General features: G+C 38.9%; 3 protein-coding genes across 3 annotated transcripts; 1 reads left to right on the forward strand and 2 right to left on the reverse strand.

Annotated features, from left to right (window-relative positions):
* Window positions 1-501: 501 nt before the first annotated feature.
* Window positions 502-4,986, reverse strand: prim1 (DNA primase subunit 1). Its single transcript, XM_063903178.1, has 13 exons — window positions 4,744-4,986; window positions 3,724-3,881; window positions 3,526-3,632; window positions 3,370-3,443; window positions 3,125-3,261; window positions 2,883-2,941; window positions 2,605-2,716; window positions 2,375-2,464; window positions 2,033-2,165; window positions 1,868-1,937; window positions 1,669-1,781; window positions 925-1,023; window positions 502-837 (listed from the first exon to the last, which is right to left on the reverse strand). Exons 1-13 carry the CDS (start codon window positions 4,850-4,852, stop codon window positions 818-820), a joined length of 1,281 nt encoding a protein of 426 aa, XP_063759248.1. The 5' UTR covers window positions 4,853-4,986; the 3' UTR covers window positions 502-817.
* Window positions 4,987-7,921: 2,935 nt separating this feature from the next.
* On the reverse strand, window positions 7,922-9,877 carry LOC134871602 (general transcription factor II-I repeat domain-containing protein 2A-like). The gene is made up of 2 exons (XM_063894418.1): window positions 9,278-9,877; window positions 7,922-9,009 (listed from the first exon to the last, which is right to left on the reverse strand). Exons 1-2 carry the CDS (start codon window positions 9,782-9,784, stop codon window positions 8,035-8,037), a joined length of 1,482 nt encoding a protein of 493 aa, XP_063750488.1. The 5' UTR covers window positions 9,785-9,877; the 3' UTR covers window positions 7,922-8,034.
* A 2,917-nt stretch (window positions 9,878-12,794) lies between these two features.
* LOC134869422 (rho-related GTP-binding protein Rho6-like) lies at window positions 12,795-21,372 on the forward strand. Its single transcript, XM_063891033.1, has 5 exons — window positions 12,795-13,036; window positions 13,772-13,859; window positions 18,199-18,308; window positions 18,581-18,715; window positions 18,852-21,372. The coding sequence occupies exons 1-5, from the start codon at window positions 12,917-12,919 to the stop codon at window positions 19,095-19,097; spliced, it is 699 nt and encodes a 232-aa protein (XP_063747103.1). The 5' UTR covers window positions 12,795-12,916; the 3' UTR covers window positions 19,098-21,372.
* Window positions 21,373-21,639: the final 267 nt, after the last annotated feature.

Raw genomic sequence — 21,639 nt, forward strand, 5'->3', positions numbered from 1 at the left:
TATTCTATTCTACTGAAGGTTGATTTCATTATCCAGGATGCTTTAGTTGTATTTCTAAAAAGAATGTGTTTATAGTCTTCTGGTCCCAGTTTGATTGAATTTATGCTATTTGGAAAACTCATGCAGACTGGGCATAATTATCTTCATGATACTATAATAAAAACGTTTCCATAAAAGTACAGTATATGATTGTTCTTAGTAAATATTGTTGAATGTAATATTTCTGCACTTTGGAAACTTTTATTTGTATTTATCATATTGATCATTTTATTTAAAGATCGGAATACGTCCTCCACCACCTGTAATCCTTACAGACATGATCACCTGTTTCCTGTTCTATTTACAGGTATCATTGATATCTAAACATCATCTAAAATCAACAAAAACTTTACAGAACAGTTGGGTAGTTTAATCTTTAACAAAACATAATAATTATAGGTTAAAACAGTTGGCAACAATATTGCAAACACTGTTCTCATTTAAAGTAAGTGAAATACAAGATTTTGAAAAAGTTGAAATACCACATTTATTTTCAGGAATGACTGTACAATAGAAGATAAAGAAAACAAGCAGACAAACAGCATAGCAATGGTAATGTAGTAGAAAAACCTGCAGTAAGGAGATGATCTTATGTTTTGTTTATGAATGTATCAGGAGTCTCATAAGAGTGTAGTAAAACTGATGTGGAGGAAAGGATTGCTCAGAAAAATGTAAACTTTCAACCCCAACACAGGACGGTTTGTATCGTCACCCATATTATTGATAGGGAAATATTAACAATGTTTTCTCTGTATCACTTTCTGATCGTTGATCCAGTTCAGAAGTCTTTCTGGAGATCTATAAGAACAGAAGAAGAAAATAATTAGATGAAAGACCAAACTTTATATAGAGAGACTTATTTTATCTACGAAAAATAAAACATACCACTTTTTTTCAGAAGTTCTCCTTTCCATGAGCGAGCCATCCCATCCAGAAACTGGTCAAAATATTTCACATACTTTGCCAGGCTTGTTCTCTTGTAATCTGTCAAGAAATAAAATCAATGAGCTGCCAGTGAGGTTTTCAAAAGAGGCTTTGAATGTCCCTTCTTATACATTTCCAGGGAATCTGTTTTTTAATTAAATCAGCTTTCTTTAATGAAAAGTCCTCAGCGGCCTCCCTCTTAGAGCAAGAGCAAACCGTTTCTGATCACAGTGAAAATTTAATTTTTTCCTCCGTTTTTCTTTTAATTAGTTTTCACCTTTGGACATTTCACTGCTCTGTAGTTATTGGAAATGTTTGGATCACACAATTTAAAAACAATGCTTTGCAGCCACCATTGGTTTCTAATTCTAGCAAAAGTATAACACGAATGATATTTGTGTGTCCTAATATTTATCTGCAACTGTGTGGGAATAACACTTTTAAACCTGTAGTAGATATGCAAACATTGAAAAAGCTGGGCAGCATTCAAATGTTGGTTTAAAATTAAAGCTGCGTACTATTTGGTACAGTCCTAATGATAATCATTCTAAAAAACAGGTCATGGTTGATTTGACCTTTTAGCCTTATTTTGAGCCAAGTAAGTTGTGCGAAATTACCTTGCGTTAGTCTGTTTATAGCTTTTAACGTGATGGTCGTTTGTGATAAAAAATAAGCCTGAAATCTATGGTTATTTGAGAATCTCACCTCTGATCTTTCGACTCTCTGCTGTGTCCTTCTCATTTTCCTTGTCCTTTGTCTCCTTGGACTTCTCGTCCTCTTCGACTGTCCTGGGACGATCCAGCTCCTCACAGATCAGACTAAAACAATAAGAAGTTATGTTATAAGCTCTAATGATTTTCAATCCCTGCAACAACAAAGCATGGGACAGTACACTATCACTAACCTGATTGTGGGCACAGCAAAAGGATCAAACGTTTCCAACTCTTTGAGGTCGATGGGAACAGAAATGCGGCCTGGCCAGAGTTCAAAAAAGAGAAATTACATTAAGACTCTGTCATTCGTGTATTAACACGCCCTCTACATTAAATCACATCAGATCTCTGCTCACCTGTTTTGGGATGGACACTGAAGGGGCTCTTCAGCAAATGGTTCACTCCTTTACTGACGTTCACGTCGAGCCGGGGGTAACAATACTGCAGCATGATTTCTTTCTCAAAGTGTTGGTTCTTTTTGGATGTGCCCTTTAGGAAGAAAGATTACATTGTTGAGACTCTTTATAACAACCTCTATGGTGGTAATATTTGAAAATCAAAGTCATGCTGTAATATGAAGAAACAGTATGTAATAAAAACTGAACATAACAAATCTATTTCCCCACCTCAATGATCAATCATTTTTAAATCGTTGTGTTTTTGAGTGCAATTCAGTCTGCATGAGCAAAACTACAAACCTGTTTCCTTTTGGCTTCGTCCTTCAACAGCTTCCAACGGATCTCAGGTTTCTTCTCGTTCTGAAACTCCTGCTGTAACTCTTTTCTTACATGTAAAAGCTTGAGTTAAGGTCAGATACAGTTAGTTTCGTAATGTGTTAAATAGAGATCATACTCTGAATCACATTGAAGAATAGAAAATGCAGTGTTGTCTATAAGCCATCAGCTCTACTGCATGTTGTGAAAAGGATATCATCAGGTGTGAGTGCCAGCACTTTGTCTACAGATTCCTTGCGACCCAGTACGTCCTGGTCCTGTAGTGCGTACCGGGGGAAGTATCGCTCCACCACCACCAAAGACTCTCTGTTCAGATCACAGGTACAGACTTTCAAACAGCTGAAGCAACAACATCTGTCAGAGGCGACGACCTCAAAAACAGTAAGTGTTACTGTTGATTATATATCGATTAAAAACAGACAAAAAACAGAGCTTCAATTTCCCTTTACCGACAAAAGGATTAGCTTCTTACCTAATAAAAGGATGAATTGGATCTGTGAGCACTACTTTCTTCACCGTCTCATCACTTCCCTATAAAGACAGAAGTGAATAGAGCACATAATCGTGTGTTACAGACCGCCATACATGCCGATGCAAATATTTCAGGGATAGGATGGCCTGAAAGAGACAGGTGGAAATACTATCCCAAACACACTGCTGCTCATAAACTATTCTGTTCTATTTATCTTATTAAGAGCCTAAAAATACTGTTACCTTAACAAGGCTGAGGTATTCTGCAACTGCAGAGCGTGCTGCTACAGAGAGCTTCCTGGCAGCTTCATCACACACCCAGCAATGCACTCCTCTTCTGCCAGAATAAACCCACAGCAGGTGCTGGAAACCAAAGTCATCTAAAAGATCACATAAATCTAAAAGTGTTAGGGACTTATTATAGAAAAAATATACATAAATAAATGACATGACATGACAAGACAGGACAAAATTAATGACAAACAAACCTCGAAGAGCTCTATCCAGGATGTGAATGGCGATGGTCATCAGGGTCCAACACTTGGGGCAAATGTCTGCAGCACTAGAATTATAGTTTGTGTTATCTCTGTGAATCAGAGTCAATATTTAATGATTGAACAAAATCAACCACAAAATCAATTTACCTGCAACAGCTTCTGACATCATCATAATCAGTCATATCGATATCAAACACCAACTCCTTCTCCAGGGCCTGGAAGGTTCCTGACTTCACTGTGTTGTGCTGATTTGGCTGTGTGTGGAAAACAGATTTTATTTTATCCATAATATATCTGCAAGGACCAAAAAACAAAGTATGCAAAGGTAGATTCATGACTTCTCACCCTGTGACTGTATATGGCCCCAATGTCAATCTTGTAAGGGTTCATCTTCTGCATCTCCTTCTCCAGCTCGTTCTGGGTGGTGAAGGACTGGTAGCGGACGTAGATGTCATCTTTGAGCGTGAAGGAGAACTCTCGATTCTGAAAGTAGTTTTTCTGCACTGAAGTTGTTAAGAAAAAAAACAATGTTATTCCTCTATAGTCGGTGGTTCCCAACCTTTTCCGTCAGACAAACGCCTACAGCTAGGTCAGGTGAACTCACTTGTCAAACTACCTGTGATATTCCAAATGTGTTCATTTAAATTAACTTAAACAAGATTGAATTCAACTAGAAAAGATAGAAAGTGGATATACAGTAACAGTGGTCACCATGTAACAATAAAACTGTCATACCTGCAACCGGAATCTAAATATTTTAACTGTTTATCCATTACTTTTAGGTATTATTTTTAACCATTTATCTATCTCCTTTAGCTAACTACTTCAACTTCACTTATCACTTAACTATCATTTATCATGTGACACTTCTAGTATCATTGTGTTCAGTTCTTATAGTAGCTGACTTATTTATTTAAAAACATCGTATTCCTTTTTAAATGAGATAAGCTACTCCAGTGTTTTTCTATACAGACCTCCAGAAGTACCCCAGTTTGGGAATCAATGCCACATTTATCATATTTTTAAAGCAAGTGATTTGATCTATACAGGATTTACTTCTTGACTTTGCCTGTATTTATTTCCTCTGACTGTGTATATTGTATCCGTCCAAACTATTTTTTGTCCTTTAAATAATGCTTTGTAATATGTATTTTTCTGATTGTTGTGTTGTTTGCTCCTTGACTTTGCAATAAGAGGGAATAAACACACCATGGTGATCAGGAAATATGCTACACGATGTCATCAAAACATTGCAATTGAGCTCTCTAAATTCACAAATAACAAAACATAAACTTCATTTATTTATCTTGCTCATGTTGTTTTGTTTTGCTAGCTTTCCCCGGCCTATCTCATCATGACACTCACCTCCTCCATAGTTCAGCCAGCGGTAATACTGTGAGAAGGGGAACAGCCGTCGGTAGTACAGCGGTAATATGTCCGGCAGACAGGCCGAGTCATAATCTGAGGACGGCATTACCTAAAAGTATGTTAACTGCTCCGTTACAGCTGTAGAAATGTGTTAATCGTTAGAAAGATGCTAGCTTGGAGCCACTACTGTCTGACAGTTCGACGTGTTGTTTTACACTGCGACTAGCGCGGGAAAAGTCTTAAGCGAGGGACAGAGCCAATGAGAAAAGGGTGAGACAACGACGTCATCAAAAGGTGGAAATGGTTTTGTAAAATGTTAGCTTTTTATTTTTATTTTAGCATTACATTTGCAAGCAAGGATATGAAACGTCATATATATATATATATATATTATGAGTCAATTGAACAGGAATCATTGCTGTGCTGTATAAGATTGTAGCTGACTGTCTCAAGGCTTTACCTAACCTTGTAATGTTCGTCCTACAACGGAAGTGAAGGCGGAAGTGCCAACGTTCTGAGAGAGCATCATGGGACATGTAGTCATTTGACTCCACTGCAAGTTCTTCTTTTAATTGTGTTTGTTTTGTTTTACCAATCAACCAATTGAATGATTAAAAACGTAATATCACTGTTGGATAAGTATTTGTGTATATATGTGTGTCACAAATAATACCCTTTGCAATGTAGTCATTTCTATACTACACCCCTAGAGGGCAGTACCGTTTAGTGACAAATATTTAAAGAGCCCCATTCAAGAAAACGTGGGGGACCTTTCCCTCATGGCAGAAAAACAATTTTGACACTGAAACATAACAGGATTTATTCTGCAAGGCCACAGAAATACTTTGAAAACAGCCGATTAACAGTCCATGCACAGATGGAAAAAAGAGTGATGTAAAGGCTCTTCCCTGTTTTTGGAGTTGTCCTTGGATTTTCACACAACTATCTTCTTTTATTTGATGTTTATCAATCTCTTCTGAGTACCTACATGCAATGCAATGTAGGACATCCTTTGCTTCAACATTTGAAAATGTTGCTTTGGATTCAAGAGAAACAGGGGCAGGGGTGGTGCCCATACCCATATTGTCCGTCCCACTAGTGAAACAGTCTAGCAGCAATACTGGCTAATAATAATGTTGTATTCCAGCCAGTTTCACAATCAATCCGACTGAAGTGGCGCTGTTCACACTGAAGGTTGATGGATGTGCAGCAGTAAGAGCTTGGTTATTGTACATCTGATATAAATAACCAGTCACTCTTTGTGCTGTGGGCTGTTTATTAAACATAATTTGCCATCTAATTGTATTCATTCTGACTCATCTTTAGCTTTTATTTGTTGTTATCAAACCTCTCTCTATAATTTTCTTCCATGCCTCTGTCATTTTGTCTTGCACGACCTTTTGCACACTCCCCCTTTTGTGAACAGTGCAGCTGCCATTTAAACATGCCTTACTTACAACTTAACTTGCAGAATGTGAAATGTAAGTATAAAGCTTTTAAGAAACAAAATAAATGTATTCACTTTCGCAGACCAATATCTTTTGTGCACACCTTTCCAACCAAGACCCCTCCATTCTTCTGCGCTCCATTGAATGCAGCTAGTTGTTTCAGAAAGGTTGACACTGACAGTGAGTATTACCTTTCACCGTTGCAATTATCCAACTGTTAAACATAATATGCTACGCTATGGGAAAAACCTGTGCAGTTGATTAATGGTAATGAACTACTCTCCCTTTGCAGCATCACTGAACTGAGCCACATTCAGGAGCAATTCATAGACAAGCATACCAATACATTTCCACTTGATGATTGCACTTGTATTTATGGTAATATTCTTTAATCATACCCTGCTTTACATAATGAAAAAGCTCTCAACCGCATCTTACTTGAATTATGCTAATTATTTTTGCTGAAGGCCACAGGGGATGTGGTTAGTCCTTTCTTGGAAATGATTTGAAATGGATTTGGGATTAATACTGTCTTGGTCTACGTTACGGCTGTATGTCAACAAGTTTGGTGCAAATAAATGCACATTACATAAAGTAGCTCCTAACCTAAAGTATAAGTGGTCTCTCTCTAACTGTACTTCAGCTTTCCTGTGGCTGGTCATGCAAGTATGTATGTAAGCGGACATCTCATAATGGGAATTTATTGCTTACCAGTTGTGAAGGAAGTAATCTGATTTTTAATGAAGTATTTTTCAATCACTTTTAAAAAAAAGTCCCGCATTTAATGTTTTTCTGTCAAGTTTATGTCCGAACAACATTCAATTTAAAAAAGTAGTATTGGCAATAAAATGGAAAATGGGATTTTATCATTAGATGATTCTTATTTGTGAATTAATGTAAAAGCATGTTTTTATTATTGATGTAGTTTGAGGCGATACTCATTTTAACTATGGTTATTATTATTTGATGTTTTTTTGACTATTGTTGTTTGAAATTAGCATCTCCTACATTGAATCGTTTGATTTAATAAACTGTAACTTATGACGATATATCTTATGGATTATCTGCTATTTTCATGAATCGATTTACAGGCTATAATGAAAATAGTGAAAAGTGCAGGAAATATCTTAATCTGTACAATGTTTAAAGCTGTTAAATACATGTATTGGAGTTAAAAGAACAGTATTTCCCTGTAGAAAAAACAGTACGCACCAAATGTCAGTGGGTCGAATTAGGTAAGGTGAAACTGGTGGTGAAAAAGTAACTTTACGCAGAGTCTATAATAAATCTAGGTCAGACTGTTTTCAGGTTGTCATAAAGCACATTGGGCAGAATGAATGGGTCATTTCAATGTACAGGAGGAGTCAAAGTCCAGGGAGGAAATAAAAGTCTACCCATCTTCAGATGACCAAGTCTGACCCTCTGTCGCCTTTCATCAAAAAAACAATGTGGACGCATACTGTAGGTCAGGAGAAATCCTTTCAACTACAGCAGGGGTCACCAACCTTTTTTGAACTGAGGGCTACTTCTTGGGTACCGATTAATGTGAAGGGCTACCAATTTGGTACGCTTCAAATTTGCGCGGTTTACCTTTAATTGTATGTTATTATTAATAGTAAAACTAATTAGTTATATTCACCTGTTTGAGGACACTGCTCATTTTAACAAATTTGCACAATAGGCCTAATTATCAATAATGGCTTAAAAAGGAAGGAAACAGACAAATATCAAAATCAGCACTTTATTTCTATTTCACTGTAATCACCATCAAACAGAACAACATAACATTAAACAAAAGTATTTATAGGCCTATTTAATCCATCACAATCTTTCATAAGTTTTAATGGGAAGCCTGGCATTGCATGCTGGCAACCAGGGCCTCGTAATCTGGGCTGTAATTTGACACTGCAAGTCTGAGTGAGTCTTGCAGATGTGCATCAGTGAGCCGTGTTCTGTGTTCGTTTTTTATGAAATTCATGTCAGAAAAGGCTGATTCACAAAGATAGGTAGACCCAAACAGACTGGCAACCTTCATTGCTGCTGTGCACAGACCACTGTACTTTTCAGTATCAACAAGGCCCCAAAAGTTTGCTGCAGCCTGGTGGGCTTTGAGGCGAATGTCATTCTGCAGTGTCACTATTTCTATTTCCACCTGCCCAGCATCCAAGCTGAACATTGCACTTAGTTGCTCAGCAATGGACGTTGTGTCCACGTTTATAAATGGATTCGAAACGAACGACACACATGGCTCAAGTTTATCAATGTCACAAAACCTATTCTCAAACTCTTGCCCAACCCTGTTTATGACTTGAGTGTATTTTTCGGCAGCGTTGCCAAAAATCTCAGACGCAGAGGTATTGTCGTTCAGCACCATCTGCAAAGAGGGGAAGTGCAGCACCTTTTTTCTCTGTAAATGCGCAGAGAAAATGCTCATCTGTGCTTTAAACGCATTTAAAGCACTGATCATGTCGGCAACAGTCTTACCTTTGCCTTGCAGCGCACAGTTCAGATTGTTCAGTTTTCCAGTAATGTCCGTCAGAAATGCCAGGTCTAGTAGCCACGCAACGTCCTCCAGCAGCGATGTGTCTTCGTCTCTAGATTTCATAAAATCTTTGATCTCCCTCAACAGCGACAAAAACCGGAGCAGAATCCGTCCTCTGCTGAGCCATCGGATGTCCGTGTGGAGAAGCAGGTCCCCATATTCAGCCGACAGCTCCGCCAACATCACCTTGAAACTTCGGTGTTGTTTAGCTTTGGAACGGATGCTGTTTATGATCCTCACAACAGGAGTCATTACGTGCTCGAAGCCGATCACCTTAAAAATAAAATAAAATCACTCTTACTCAAAGCACTTAAAAACAATAACAATACAATACAATACAATACAATACAAAACAAAATGTATTTATATAGCGCCGTATCACAACTATGAAGTTGACTCTAACGACCAAAAAGCGCAGTAGGGGCCGGTCTACAAGCAGATGCGTAAAATATGCCCAATAGGCCTACTCATAATTACAAATAGGATATTAGGCCTACAACAAGGATAACATAAATTAATAAAATACAAAATGAAAACGCACCTTTGCACATAAGGCCTGCTGGTGAATGATGCAGTGGTACTGTACGAATTTCGGGAACGCTGGGTCGCTTTTACAGAGCGCGATGAACCCTGCATGCCGTCCGGTCATCGCAGGAGCCCCATCGGTGGTAATCGACACCAGCTTTTCCAGTGGTATGTTTCTGTTGTTGAAAAACTCCTTCACCGCGTTGTAGATATCAACCCCCCTTGTGCTGGTTTTTAGGGGGAGTAGTGTGAGAAGTTCCTCTTTTGTAGAGAAATCTTGAAACACCATCCGAACAAACATCATCAGCTGCGCCGTGCTGCTGCTGTCGATGGACTCATCACATTGGATGCTGAACCACCTGCACTCCCTGAGATCCTGGTCCAGCTGATCAGTCAAGTTGTCGGACATTGCTGTCACTCTCCTGACCATTGTGCTTGCCCCCATTTGAACATCAGCTACAGAAGAGAGCACTTCCTTCCCATATTTCTCGTCTTTAAGCACAGTGTTCAGAACTATCATCATCGTTTCCTTGAAAAGGTCTCCATCTGTAAATGCCTTCTTCTTCTTTATCAGGTGTTCTGTTGCTCTGAACGAGGCTTCGGTAGCTTTCTGAGATTTTTTTAGCTGGTCTTGTGAAAAAAGACTGTTGCTTGCACAATCCTGCCTTTAGCTCACTTACTTTTTCCACTCGTAGTGCGCTGCCCGGTGGGTAGTTAGCATGGTAGCTTGCGTGACAGGTCTTGAAATGCCTCTCAACATTGTGCCGCTTTGGTATCGCCACAGTCGCCCGGCAAATGAGACACACGCAGGCATCTTTTACAGTGGTAAAAAAAAACTCTTGCTCCCATTCACCGTGAAAATAATACGTTCTCTTTCTTTTTTCTGCCATGTTTTCGATTAAATTGTAATCATCCGTTCATCTTGACTTCGCTTCACTGCACTGACTGGACTCGGTCTCCACGCAACGGTTGTCGTGGAGACCAGCTAGGTCCAATCTACGTAATCTGAAGCATTTTATTTTACACAAATTACGTTTTATAAGTAGGCATATGTTTATATGCGTGCATACTGCATATTGTTATCTTCTTACAAGCAATGCAATATATTTAAAAATAATAGAAAGTTTAACAACGAATAAAATAAAGTTGTGTGTCACGTGAGAACTAGGCTATTTTAGAACAGGCCTTCGCGGGCGACTCAAGTAGTCCTCGAGGGCGCCATGGCGCCCGCGGGCGACGCGTTGGTGACCCCTGAACTACAGTGATCAAATATGGTGTTTAATGGTACTGATTTTTTATTTATTTTTAAATATTTTTGGGGGGCTTTTTGCCTTTAATCGGATAGGACAATGGAGAGTGACAGGAAAGTGGGAGAGAGAGTCGGGGTGGGATTCGGAAAGGACCACGGGTCAGGAATCGAACCCGGGTCGCCGGCATACGGTGCAGGTGCCCCAGCCAGTTGCGCCACGGCCGGGGCCATGGTACTGATTTTTTAATGATATTAGTTCCATCATCAGCAAGAGCCATACGGTATTAGTTTATATTTGATGGAAAGTTGGACATTCTTCAAATATTCTTGCTTTCCAAGAATAGGAGTGGAAGATTAATACCTTTTTATACCATTTATTAATGTTATTATGAAGTGCACACTGGCTCTCAACTTTATATTTTTTCATTACATGTCTTTTTGAAACGTTTGCTTTGTATGCTTTCCTTTTGCTTTTGTAAGACTTCAAATGTCCCCGCTGTTGGACAAATAAAGGATCTCTGATTGTAATAATTACTACTAAACTCAAAATGAAGCCAAGACTGATGGGAATTTTAGTAGTTATAAAGATAGTTGGGTATGATTCAACATTTCACCCAATAATGGTGATACATGAAAACCTGAAGGGATCAATAAGGTTTTTACAAATCATCCTCACTGTCTGCATGTGGGTTCTAAAGAAAAAGTCACCAAAGCCAGTAAGATCGACCCACTGGGGACTATGAATATCTTTATCTCGACAGTGCAGAGCCACAGAAAGATCCATAACTCTGCAAAGAAGTAAATATTTACCAAATGTGTAACTTTAAACTCTACCCAGCTTGCACTCCTCAAAATAGTAAAATAGAGATTTCATGTCAAAGGTCAGACCAAAGTCAATAATAGACAACCAATGGGGCGTTTCTACAAACAGTTCAATGCGTAAGTTTCAAATAGGTTAACAAATACACAAAAGAAAAGGATATCTGATAGAGGGATGTGTGCACATTTACAGGTTGTTAAGTCACAGTCACAGAGATACAAAGACCACTAAAAGGGAGAAATGGAGCATGAGGGAGTGAAGTGTTTAGAGTGATAGGTGTTAGCATGTGTATGATGTACATGTGTGTGAGAGCACAAAGATATACATTTTAATGAAGAAAGACAGAGAGGGACTATACTCTTTGCACCAGGCAGCAGGTGCAACGCATATCTCCGTCCACAGTTTCACGCTGTACATTAACGGCATCAAAGAGCCCTCTGTTGTTTCCATTTATGTTTTGTACAACTACACGCTCCACTTCATCTCCAAATGGCTCACTCACTTGAATTTCTGTTATACTTCAGATTGATGAAGCCATCTGTCATCAGTTGTAGGTTGGCCTGTACACCACATGTTATGTGTTATATAAACATATGTACACAAACTGTCATATGTTTCATTTTTTAAAATGGCGTGCCTCTTCACATGGCTGGATCAGTTGTCTGGAGGTATAAACAGAAATACAACTAAAATAAACATTAGAGAGACATCCAAACAACCTTTAAAGTTAATTATTGTTGATTAGTGTATCTAGTAATTAGTAATATTAGTAATATCTTTCTTTAAACATTCTTTCTGGCATTTTTAACCATTAACCCATTAATCAAAATTACATTTCACTAAAGCTTTGACCTCTGAACTGAGATTCTACAAAACTTTGAGGTCATCAAACTCCAAACACATTTGTTAATCTACAGAAGATAGCTACACAAGCACACCTTGGGACACAAGTCAGATAACAGACGATACACTTTCTGGAGACTTCTGGCCAATGTGAACATATATACTGCACACAGACTGTACAAGCATAATATAGTACATGTATATTTCAGACATTTAACCAGAGACTAGTCAGGTTTTTGCAATTCTACCTAATGAGTGCTTTTAATATGAGTACTTTGAGTATATTTTAATGCAGATACCGCACTTTTACCAGAGTAAAACGTTGAATTCAGGACTTTTATTTTAACTGTGGTAAAACTAATATCACTTAAAGATCTGAGTACTTCTTCCAACATTCATGACCTGATAGTATTAAATAATGGTTTATGTGATGCATTGAGGGAACATCAGTATTTCTTAAATCCCTACCACGGCTGCAGTCCCACCATCCACCATTACCAACAGATACCAAGAGGAGACCACGTGCACTGCCCCCCCCCCCCCCCCCCCCCCCCTCCGGCGCGCTGCGCTCATTGGTTGGCGCGACAATATAAAGTTCCGCAGTGTTGCCCTCACTGACTGATTTACTGCCTGAGGAAGAAGAGGAGCAGTACTGCGTGTTACTCAGAGGATTTGTAAAACTTCACCTGTGTTATTCCTTCTGTTACTTGTGTTTGAGTCTGCTCGTGTGATATTTCTGCACCATGAAGGAAAGAAGACTCACGCAGCCGTGTGTCGCGAGGTGTAAACTCGTGCTGGTCGGGGACGTCCAATGCGGTAAAACAGCGATGTTACAAGTGCTGGCCAAGGACTGCTACCCAGAGGTATGGAGAGACTGCCTTTACACAAAAACAAAGTTATTTTCTGATATGAAATCACTCCACTGTCACTTTACCTCGCGAGTTTGTCATTTATTGTTCATTATTTTGTATAACGTTGTATTATTAAAGTTCTCTATGCTGCAACAACCATATGAAGAAATAGCTTTTATAATAACTTAATGTTATTTTGACACCACTGTCACTTTACCTCGTAAGTGTGTCGTTATTTATTGCAAATACTTAAAATTCTTATTATAATATTTGTTTATACTGCTGTATTATTAACTTTCTATATGCTGCTCTATATTTTATAATTTGGTGATCAATGAAGGCTTATCTTGTTTTATTACATCTTATCCTATAGTATTTCTAAATCCTCAAGGGGCAACATAGCCTATATAGTAAGCTATAATTGGATTAACATTCATTGTGTAGAAAGATATTTGACTAAGGGTTGAGTATTTTTGACAGAGCTAAATAAAAAGCTTTCATATTGGGAATGATACTGATGTAGACTTCAGGTTTAAACACTGCTTAATCATTCATCTATGAATGATTTGAAATGAATGTTAATACCGGCTCATTTCCCCAAATTATTGTTTTGAGTCATCTAAAACTACTAACTTTTGATAGACATCCTCCATTTTCACATTTTATCCTCCTAATGATGCATTTGATATATTTCCGAATTTGTGGTAAATGCTCCTTAAACCTATTTTTCTTTTTTTCCATTTCTAGACTTACGTCCCCACTGTGTTTGAGAACTACACTTCCTGTCTGGATCTTGAAGATCAGCGTGTGGAGCTAAGCCTCTGGGACACATCAGGTGAGGATTACGCCCAGATTATTTTTCTTATAACCTTAGTTTAATAAAACTGGCAAAGAAAAAAGGCCATGTTCCCCTCACCCTGCTGTCTTTGAGTCACTGTCAAGTCAAAATTCACCCCAATGTTTAGTGTTTGTTGAGCAAGAAGAAGAGAAGTTTCACTGTATTCATGGGATCATTTGTGAAACTTGTTTATCCTCCCAACTTCAAAACAGTCGGCATGGAGTCGGTAACGACTGTAAACTAAGCTCAGTCTCCATCATTGTTTTACAAACAATGTGTTTGCTGTTTACCCAGACATCACTATCTGCCAATCCTGTTTTGATGCAGTTAAGCAACTTTTCACACGTGTGAAGTCTAATGAGATCCTCCCTGGTGGATTGCTGCAGCCAATGAACAACAAAGTGGGGCCCAAAGTCCACAGCATTAATGAGAAAACATACATTCAAATAATCTACAAATAAAAATCCCCTTCAATCAAAAGCACACGGTGCCCAGGTCCCAAAATAAAACAACGCTATTTACAGTAATGAGAATCTCTTTGGCTATCAAGTTAACTACATTTTACTGTACTGCACTAAGGATGGGACAGTGTAGGATTTTAGTGCAACAACCCAAAGACCAAAAAAGATATTGAGCTAACATTGATATCAAGAGCAAATGATCAGATCCACCTATTTACGAACATAGGACCAGCATTTCTGGTATAAAAAGTAAATCAAACAATCATTCAATTTACCATCTGTCAATCATCTCATTGATAACCAGCTGACTGCCACAGCTGTAGTTTGTGTTCATGGTAATACAAATGTGTCCAACACTGTTCATCTGCTCTTGTTTAACCTATGTACAGTATAATATGTTGAGTTTTAAAAACAACTTTCCCAGACAGAACATGAACTGAACAATGACCTTTAATCAAAGAAGTGATCAGCAACAATCATCTAAGTCGTTAAACAAGTAAACAAGCTAAAGTTTAAAAATTAAGATCTTGGGTGAATGAAGAGATGGATGAATTAAGATGGAACAAGGAATGGAGATCTGTTTATATCTAAAATGATCACTGCATTGTCACAGAAACGATCTGCTATAATCTGAGTTACAGCCTTGATACATACAGTTGAGAGAAGCATTACTGGCCTACTGATATAATGACCTTAAACCTACAGAGAGATTATCTAAATAGCATCAATAAGAAATCCACTCCAGTATAGATTCATTTCATAACACATTGGCTGAGGCATTGTGCTCAGAGGAAGTTAGGCGCTGCCAGTTGGCCTGCAGAGGGGTTGTTGCACAGGGGAGAGGGGTTGCCTCGTGCATGCAGGGGGTGGAAGTGTGTGGTTGTGTGCATGTGTCCTGTCTTACTGTGTGTGTGTGTGTGTGGTGCACAGTCGGTGTGAACAGAAGGCACAAGTGAGGGGGACTGAGATAAAAGATATGCATGACCTCCTCGCTGCCTTATGCCGCCTTAAAAAAATGTCTTATGTAACTGAAACCAGCTCTGAACTAATGTGGGATTGTTTGTTTATCTCCCACGGAGTAAAAACTTTCTGGACAGTCACCCTTTCCGGAGAAATCATTGCATAAGACCTATTTACTTTTGCAACACACACAAAGACAAATCCAGCATCTCTTATGTATTTTTCTTTCTGGTCTCCATCTTTATTATCTTTATCTATTCATTCGCTAAAAACACAGTTCAAGTACGGCCAAAACACACACATTCACTCCACAACAATCACACAGGAAAAAGAAAAGCAGCAAATCCTAATTTCCAAAACTGTTCAATTTGACATATTTATGTATTTTATAGGCTCAAGTATTGGATAATTTTTAGTTGATGTTATTTTTAGTTCTGCTCAATTAAGATGGAACAAGGAATCGAAATGTTATGATCAAAAAGATCACTCTAAAGGTCACAGAAACAATCTGCTAATTTAATATAATTAGTTACAGCCTACAACTGTCTTTGCCTGAATTTACATTTGTTTTACTGTGTTTTTTATGCACCAAATACTAGGTCAAAGTAATTGTAAAAAGAAACCTAAATAAATAAAATATATTATTTATGGTGCTCATTTAGAAGCTAAAGGTTGAGTTTTTCTTTGGCATTATTGTTCAAAAAGTTGCATAAAGTGACCTTATAATTTGTGCGGTCTTCCCTTTCCTGTAGAGTATAGCGACTATGTAACAGCGCTGCTGTTGGTAACTGATCCAGCACATTGTGCGTGATAAGCTAAGGGGCGGGACATCTCAAAGAGATTGGCAAATCACTATGAGCCAGCCAGCTAACCAATCAGAGCAGATTGGGCTCTGGTTTCAGACAGAGGGTGAAAAATATGACCTTTTTTAATTAAAGCAATAGAGGCACACAATACAAATATCATCCTGAAAATCAGAATCGGAATACTTTTAACCGTCTCACTGAGGGGAAATTTAAAAAACTAGCATAATATGTCCTCTTTAAGGATTAATCGGCTTATAAGAAAAGTCAATTAACTTCCTTGACTTATTGTCTTAGCTCTAACATAGTTAAAGTTGTCTCATTTTGATAAAATATGATTTTTTTTAATACACAATATACGTTAGAAGACATGTTTCACATCAATTCTTTGAGTACCACACAATTTCTCACAGTTTAAAAAAGGCTCAAAAGAATATCTGTCCAGTTCACGTTGCATCTTTTATCAAAAGGCACAGTCTTATCTTTTGAGTCCAACTGCTTCCATTTGCTTTCTTTGAGAGTAGAGAGGGCAGTTTCATTGCATCAACTAATGTTTGCTCAACTGAAAGGCTTGTGTGTGTGTGTGTGTTTGTGTGTGCTGGCAGGGGGCTGCTAATGTGTGGGAGGTGGACGGAGCTAGGAGTTGTGTCCTCTGTAGATCTCTCTGCCTCCTCGTTCTCAAGCCTTACATCACCCTGGATAGTTATGTGACGGGCGCTTTGATTCCCACCATAATACTAGTTATTGATAGACTATAGTTGTGTAAGTTGTTCTACTTTGTCAACTATTCCCACAGACTGAGCTAACCTTCGGGGCTTTTTGAATTAAAGGGCTATAATATTTTCATTAATGTCTCAGCAGAGATTTTATCAACGCAACATGAGAGTTACTTAGTTCCGGTAGAAGCTTATTAGAAGTATCTATTCCTGGTGTAATTATATCCTGCTTTTATTTGCAAGGGAAGCTTCGGTTGCACATTTAGCCCCCGAGGACAGGAGTAGGAAATTAAATCTTAGCGTTGGTGTGTGGGGGGTGATTAGGTGGCAGAGGGAAGACAATAGAGAGCGGACATCCTGTCAGTCTGTTTTTAGCACAGGAGCCTTCCTGAGAGTTAAAGAAAGACTACATATAGCTCTGCCGTTTATGGGATGGTGAGAAATATGTGTTTCCTGCACAGCATATTTCATGTTTTCTTAACTAAGATGTTGGGTATACGGATGAGTCAGCAATCAGGGAAAACGATGATATCATTTTGTGGATTGGTTAATAAATGGCCTTAGTAGAGAGTAACATGTAAAGTAAAACTGCTCCTGGTTAATAAAGGCACTGGCTATGGTGTCATGTTCGCCACACACACACACACACACACACACACACACACACACACACACACACACACACACACACTCATTATGGTGTTAATTAACCTTTAAAGTAGTATAATATCCACATTTATCCTTGCCATTTTCTTGATCGTTAAACAGCTGTTTCATTCTGTTTCTTGTCTTTGTGCTAAGCTAAGCTAACCAGCTGTTGGCTGTGGCTTCCTATTTAACCCTACACTAGGAAGCAAATAAGCATGTTAAACCTTTGCTTTGAATACTTTTCATCTTACCTGTCTTTTATTAACAGTGGCAGACGGGGACTTAATTTGACAGACAGATTCATTTCCCGTCTGTATTTTGGCACTTTATCTGATACTGTGTACGTAAGCCAGACTCAAAATCTCAGAAAGTCTATCCTAAAGTATGGTGGTAGTTTTGTTCCATGAGACATCTGGTGTTTGTTTTGACTCAAACAAAAGGTTTGTAGATAAAGTTTGGTATTGACCAACAATGGAAAGATGTGATTGGTACAGAGTTGCACTGACCATGAGGGAATTTGCTTTACTGGAAGGAAATGTGTCAGTGGGAAGGCATCCAGTTTAGCCAAAGTATTTGCTCTTTTATCAGTTTGGCAGGCTGCTATGTTACTGTTTGTACTGTGTGAAAGTGAGGAGGATGATTGTGACAAAACGTTATAAAGGAGTGTTAACTGCCCACTTCCTAAATAACTTTTAATACAGTGTATGCTGTTTCTGAGGACATTTCTAAGTGCGTGTTGTCTCTGCAGGTTCTCCTTACTACGACAACGTCAGACCCCTCTGCTACAGCGACTCCGACGCAGTGCTCCTATGCTTCGACATCAGCCGACCAGACACAGTAGACAGTGCGCTAAAGAAGGTATTAACCTTATTCCTATTATAAACTGATATAAACCAAAGTAAAGGACCTATTTTAAGATACTAAACATCCATCACATATACATATATCCATTCTCAAATGATGAACCATGGAATACTCAAATTTGCACAGCTTATCATATAGTCTAAATGGCAAAATATTTAAATCCAGTTTACTCCAATCTTTATGAGTCCTATGTGTATTTACCCAAAGTGTATTAAAAGAACTTTGCAGCGACACTGTTTTGACACCTGTTCCTCTTCTCCTCGCAGTGGAAAGCAGAGATCCAGGACTTCTGTCCGAGCACACGGATCCTACTAATAGGCTGTAAGACAGACCTGCGCACAGACGTGTGCACACGCATGGAGCTGTCCAATCAGAAACAAACTCCCGTCTCACATGAACAGGTTTGTCCCATGACTTCTGTTTCCTCCTCTGTGCGTCTGTTTAGGTTTCTGTCTCATGTCTAGACTGGGTAGTCGTAGCAAAGTTCCCCTTTGTCTTCTTTTTCCAGAGTTTAAATGTATTTTCTTCACATTTTAGGGTTTGTCCTTTGCCAAGCAGCTCGGAGCAGAGACTTACCTAGAGTGCTCCGCCTTCACATCAGAGAAAAGCATCAACAGTGTTTTCCGTACTGCTGCTCTGGCCTGCATGAACAAACTGCAGCCTGCCAACAAACCTAGCCCCATCCGCCGCCTCTCCAAGAGACTCCTACACCTGCCCAGCAAGGCAGAGCTGCTCTCCTCCACCTTCAGCAAGGACAAGTCCAAGAGCTGCTCCATCATGTGAACACTGCTGAGATCACACTGGGGGCGAACAGACAGAAAAAGGAGTTGGTGTGCGAGGAAAAGAGAGCAATGATTTCTACAAAGCATCTCTCTCTTTTGCAGCCTCCTCCCCGCCAACCACTCCACAAAAAGTTTGTTACACTCTCTGTGTTCAACTCCAACGCTGGACTCTGATCATGACATCACCAGCGAACACTGCAGAGAGAGTTAAAAATGTTTAATGTTAAAAATAATTCTGATCTATTAAATGCACCTGTACAAAGGGAGCATAGCAGGCCCTTTAAGACCTCTCGGATTCCTCCAGTTTTTGAGAGCCTAAATTAGGTCAGTGCCTCCTCTTTCCAAAGTGCTTGTAAGCACTGCATTTTATGGCATTACTCTGATGAGACCCATTTTAAATTCTGGTTGCGGTGCCCTTTTCCATCCATTTAATTTCCTGAATGTCTTTAAGGTCAGGATGTTAGCTGGTCGACGAGATGAAATGTTAAATCTGACAGTGACAGGAAGTGGTATCTACAGAAATGTGGCTCTGGGATTTCAAAACGGCGGCCCTTAAAGAAATGATTTTTCCCATCCAGCTGACAGTGAAGGTAAAAGGGGGTAAAGAAGGGAGGGATTTGGAAGCAGAGTGTTCATCAGTAAAGGCAGTCAGAGGACGAACTGAGCGCACGTTTGAAGGACTGAGTGTGACTCAGCACTCGCATGAGCACCAAGAGAGTCGAGGGGCGGACATGATGTGACAGAAGGAGCACAAAATCATGGCATGAGCATGTTTTACTCAGATCCCCTTTTATTCCCCCTCACCACAACAGTCCTAATAGTTTCTTTATTTTAGGATGCATCATTTCAATGTTCTCAGCTTTCTCAGTCAATACACACATGGCTCATTTTCCCCATCTAGAGTTGTTAATGGATACCAGCTTTTGACCAGCAAAATACTTTTTTTCTGGACCTTTAAAATATGAAGCTAAAAGAATTAATGTTTACACTTGCCAAACTGTTTTTGTTCCAAAAGGAGGATTATAAATGTTGTTTTTGTAATCCTTTGCCTCATAGGCTTTTTGAAAATGTCCTCAACCTTGGACTGCTAAATGTTATGAACATTTAACCAAGATGCTGTCATTTCCAACCTGAATTAAAGTGCTGAAGGGATGTTTCTTCTTAAACCCAGAAACAAACATTACCCTGGTTTCCTCATCACAAGTTAACCAATGGGATAATTCTATTGGATTTTGGATAATTAAAGTAAAAGCTTCAAAATGAACTTCAATGGGGTGTTTACTGATAATTATGTCACAGAAATTAATTAAGATATCCTAAGCTTGTGTTAATCACAGACCCTATTTCAAACCTCTAACCAAAAACCCATTGACTTTGAGATGAAGGAACTGGAGGTGTAACAATGTTAACTTAATCCTGTGCTATCTATAGCTGCATCGACAATAACCGTCCTGAGAGGACATGGAGAAGGTTACATTGAATCACACAAACAGGCTGGTCCTGGTTTCTTTGCTTCCTTTTTTCTGCTTCAAACACATTTTAATTCTAACTTCACTTAAAAGTATTCCTTAAATGTTCCATTTTCTGAGAAGCTTTTTTCTGGATGTCTCTACTTGCTTCTGGCTGTTTTGTTTTTTTGTAGCTGTTGTTGTATTTACTCAAGTCTCCTGGCATTAGCGGGCTGTTGACAGCTCGGCTAATGGAGGTCTTGATGATTTGTGGGTCCTTTCTCTTTATACATCCATGGTCCGCACCGAGGAACCCCCAACACTAGAGCTTTACGTGTTGCCTGGCAACAGAGTGAACAAGGGCCAGGCGTTTGTGTCACGCTGAGACACAAAGAGGGAGGGATGGCTCTCCCAGAGAGCGCCTCACCTTTTTTATTTGTAGCATTAGACAGAAGCCACTGCAAAGGAGGAGGCTGGACATTTGACAGAGTGGGAGGTCTGCTCAAGATCTCCACGTGGTTTTAAAGTACCCATGCTGGTGCATTGTGGGAAACATGTTGTCTGAAACATATCTCTGTAGCTTCAGTTATTTCAATATGAAGTCATCATTCAGTGTTTATCTCTTGCTCATTTTCTGAAGGACAGGCTTGTTTTGTTGTACATATCCTTCCTAAAAACGGTTTATTATAAATCTCTAAAATGAATGTTACTGAAGCAAAACATGTGTGTCACGTTGCCTTTTATGGTTCTAAATTATTGACTGAATTCTGTATTTGTTACTGTCATACTTCTTTAAATCTTTATTTAAATAAATATGTCTGAAGTTCATTTGCAAGTCAGTGTTTTATTTCTATGTTAAACCCATAAGTAACAGACAATAAAATGTTGATTGATGTACTGATAGAACTGCAGATAGACTCACAAGTTCAACCTCGAAAAATATCATTTACACTAAGGAGGATTTATGAAAGTCGCACCAGTAGTTTCTTCCACCATCCGGCTGACAAACAAAGGACACAAAGCAACTACAATCCAAAGGGAAAACAACCATTTTGGTAAAGGTAATTCATTTTGAAGTGAACATGTCAGCGTTCA

This window comes from Eleginops maclovinus, chromosome 1, assembly GCF_036324505.1.
Source record: "Eleginops maclovinus isolate JMC-PN-2008 ecotype Puerto Natales chromosome 1, JC_Emac_rtc_rv5, whole genome shotgun sequence".
Taxonomy (NCBI): Eukaryota; Metazoa; Chordata; class Actinopteri; order Perciformes; family Eleginopidae; genus Eleginops; species Eleginops maclovinus.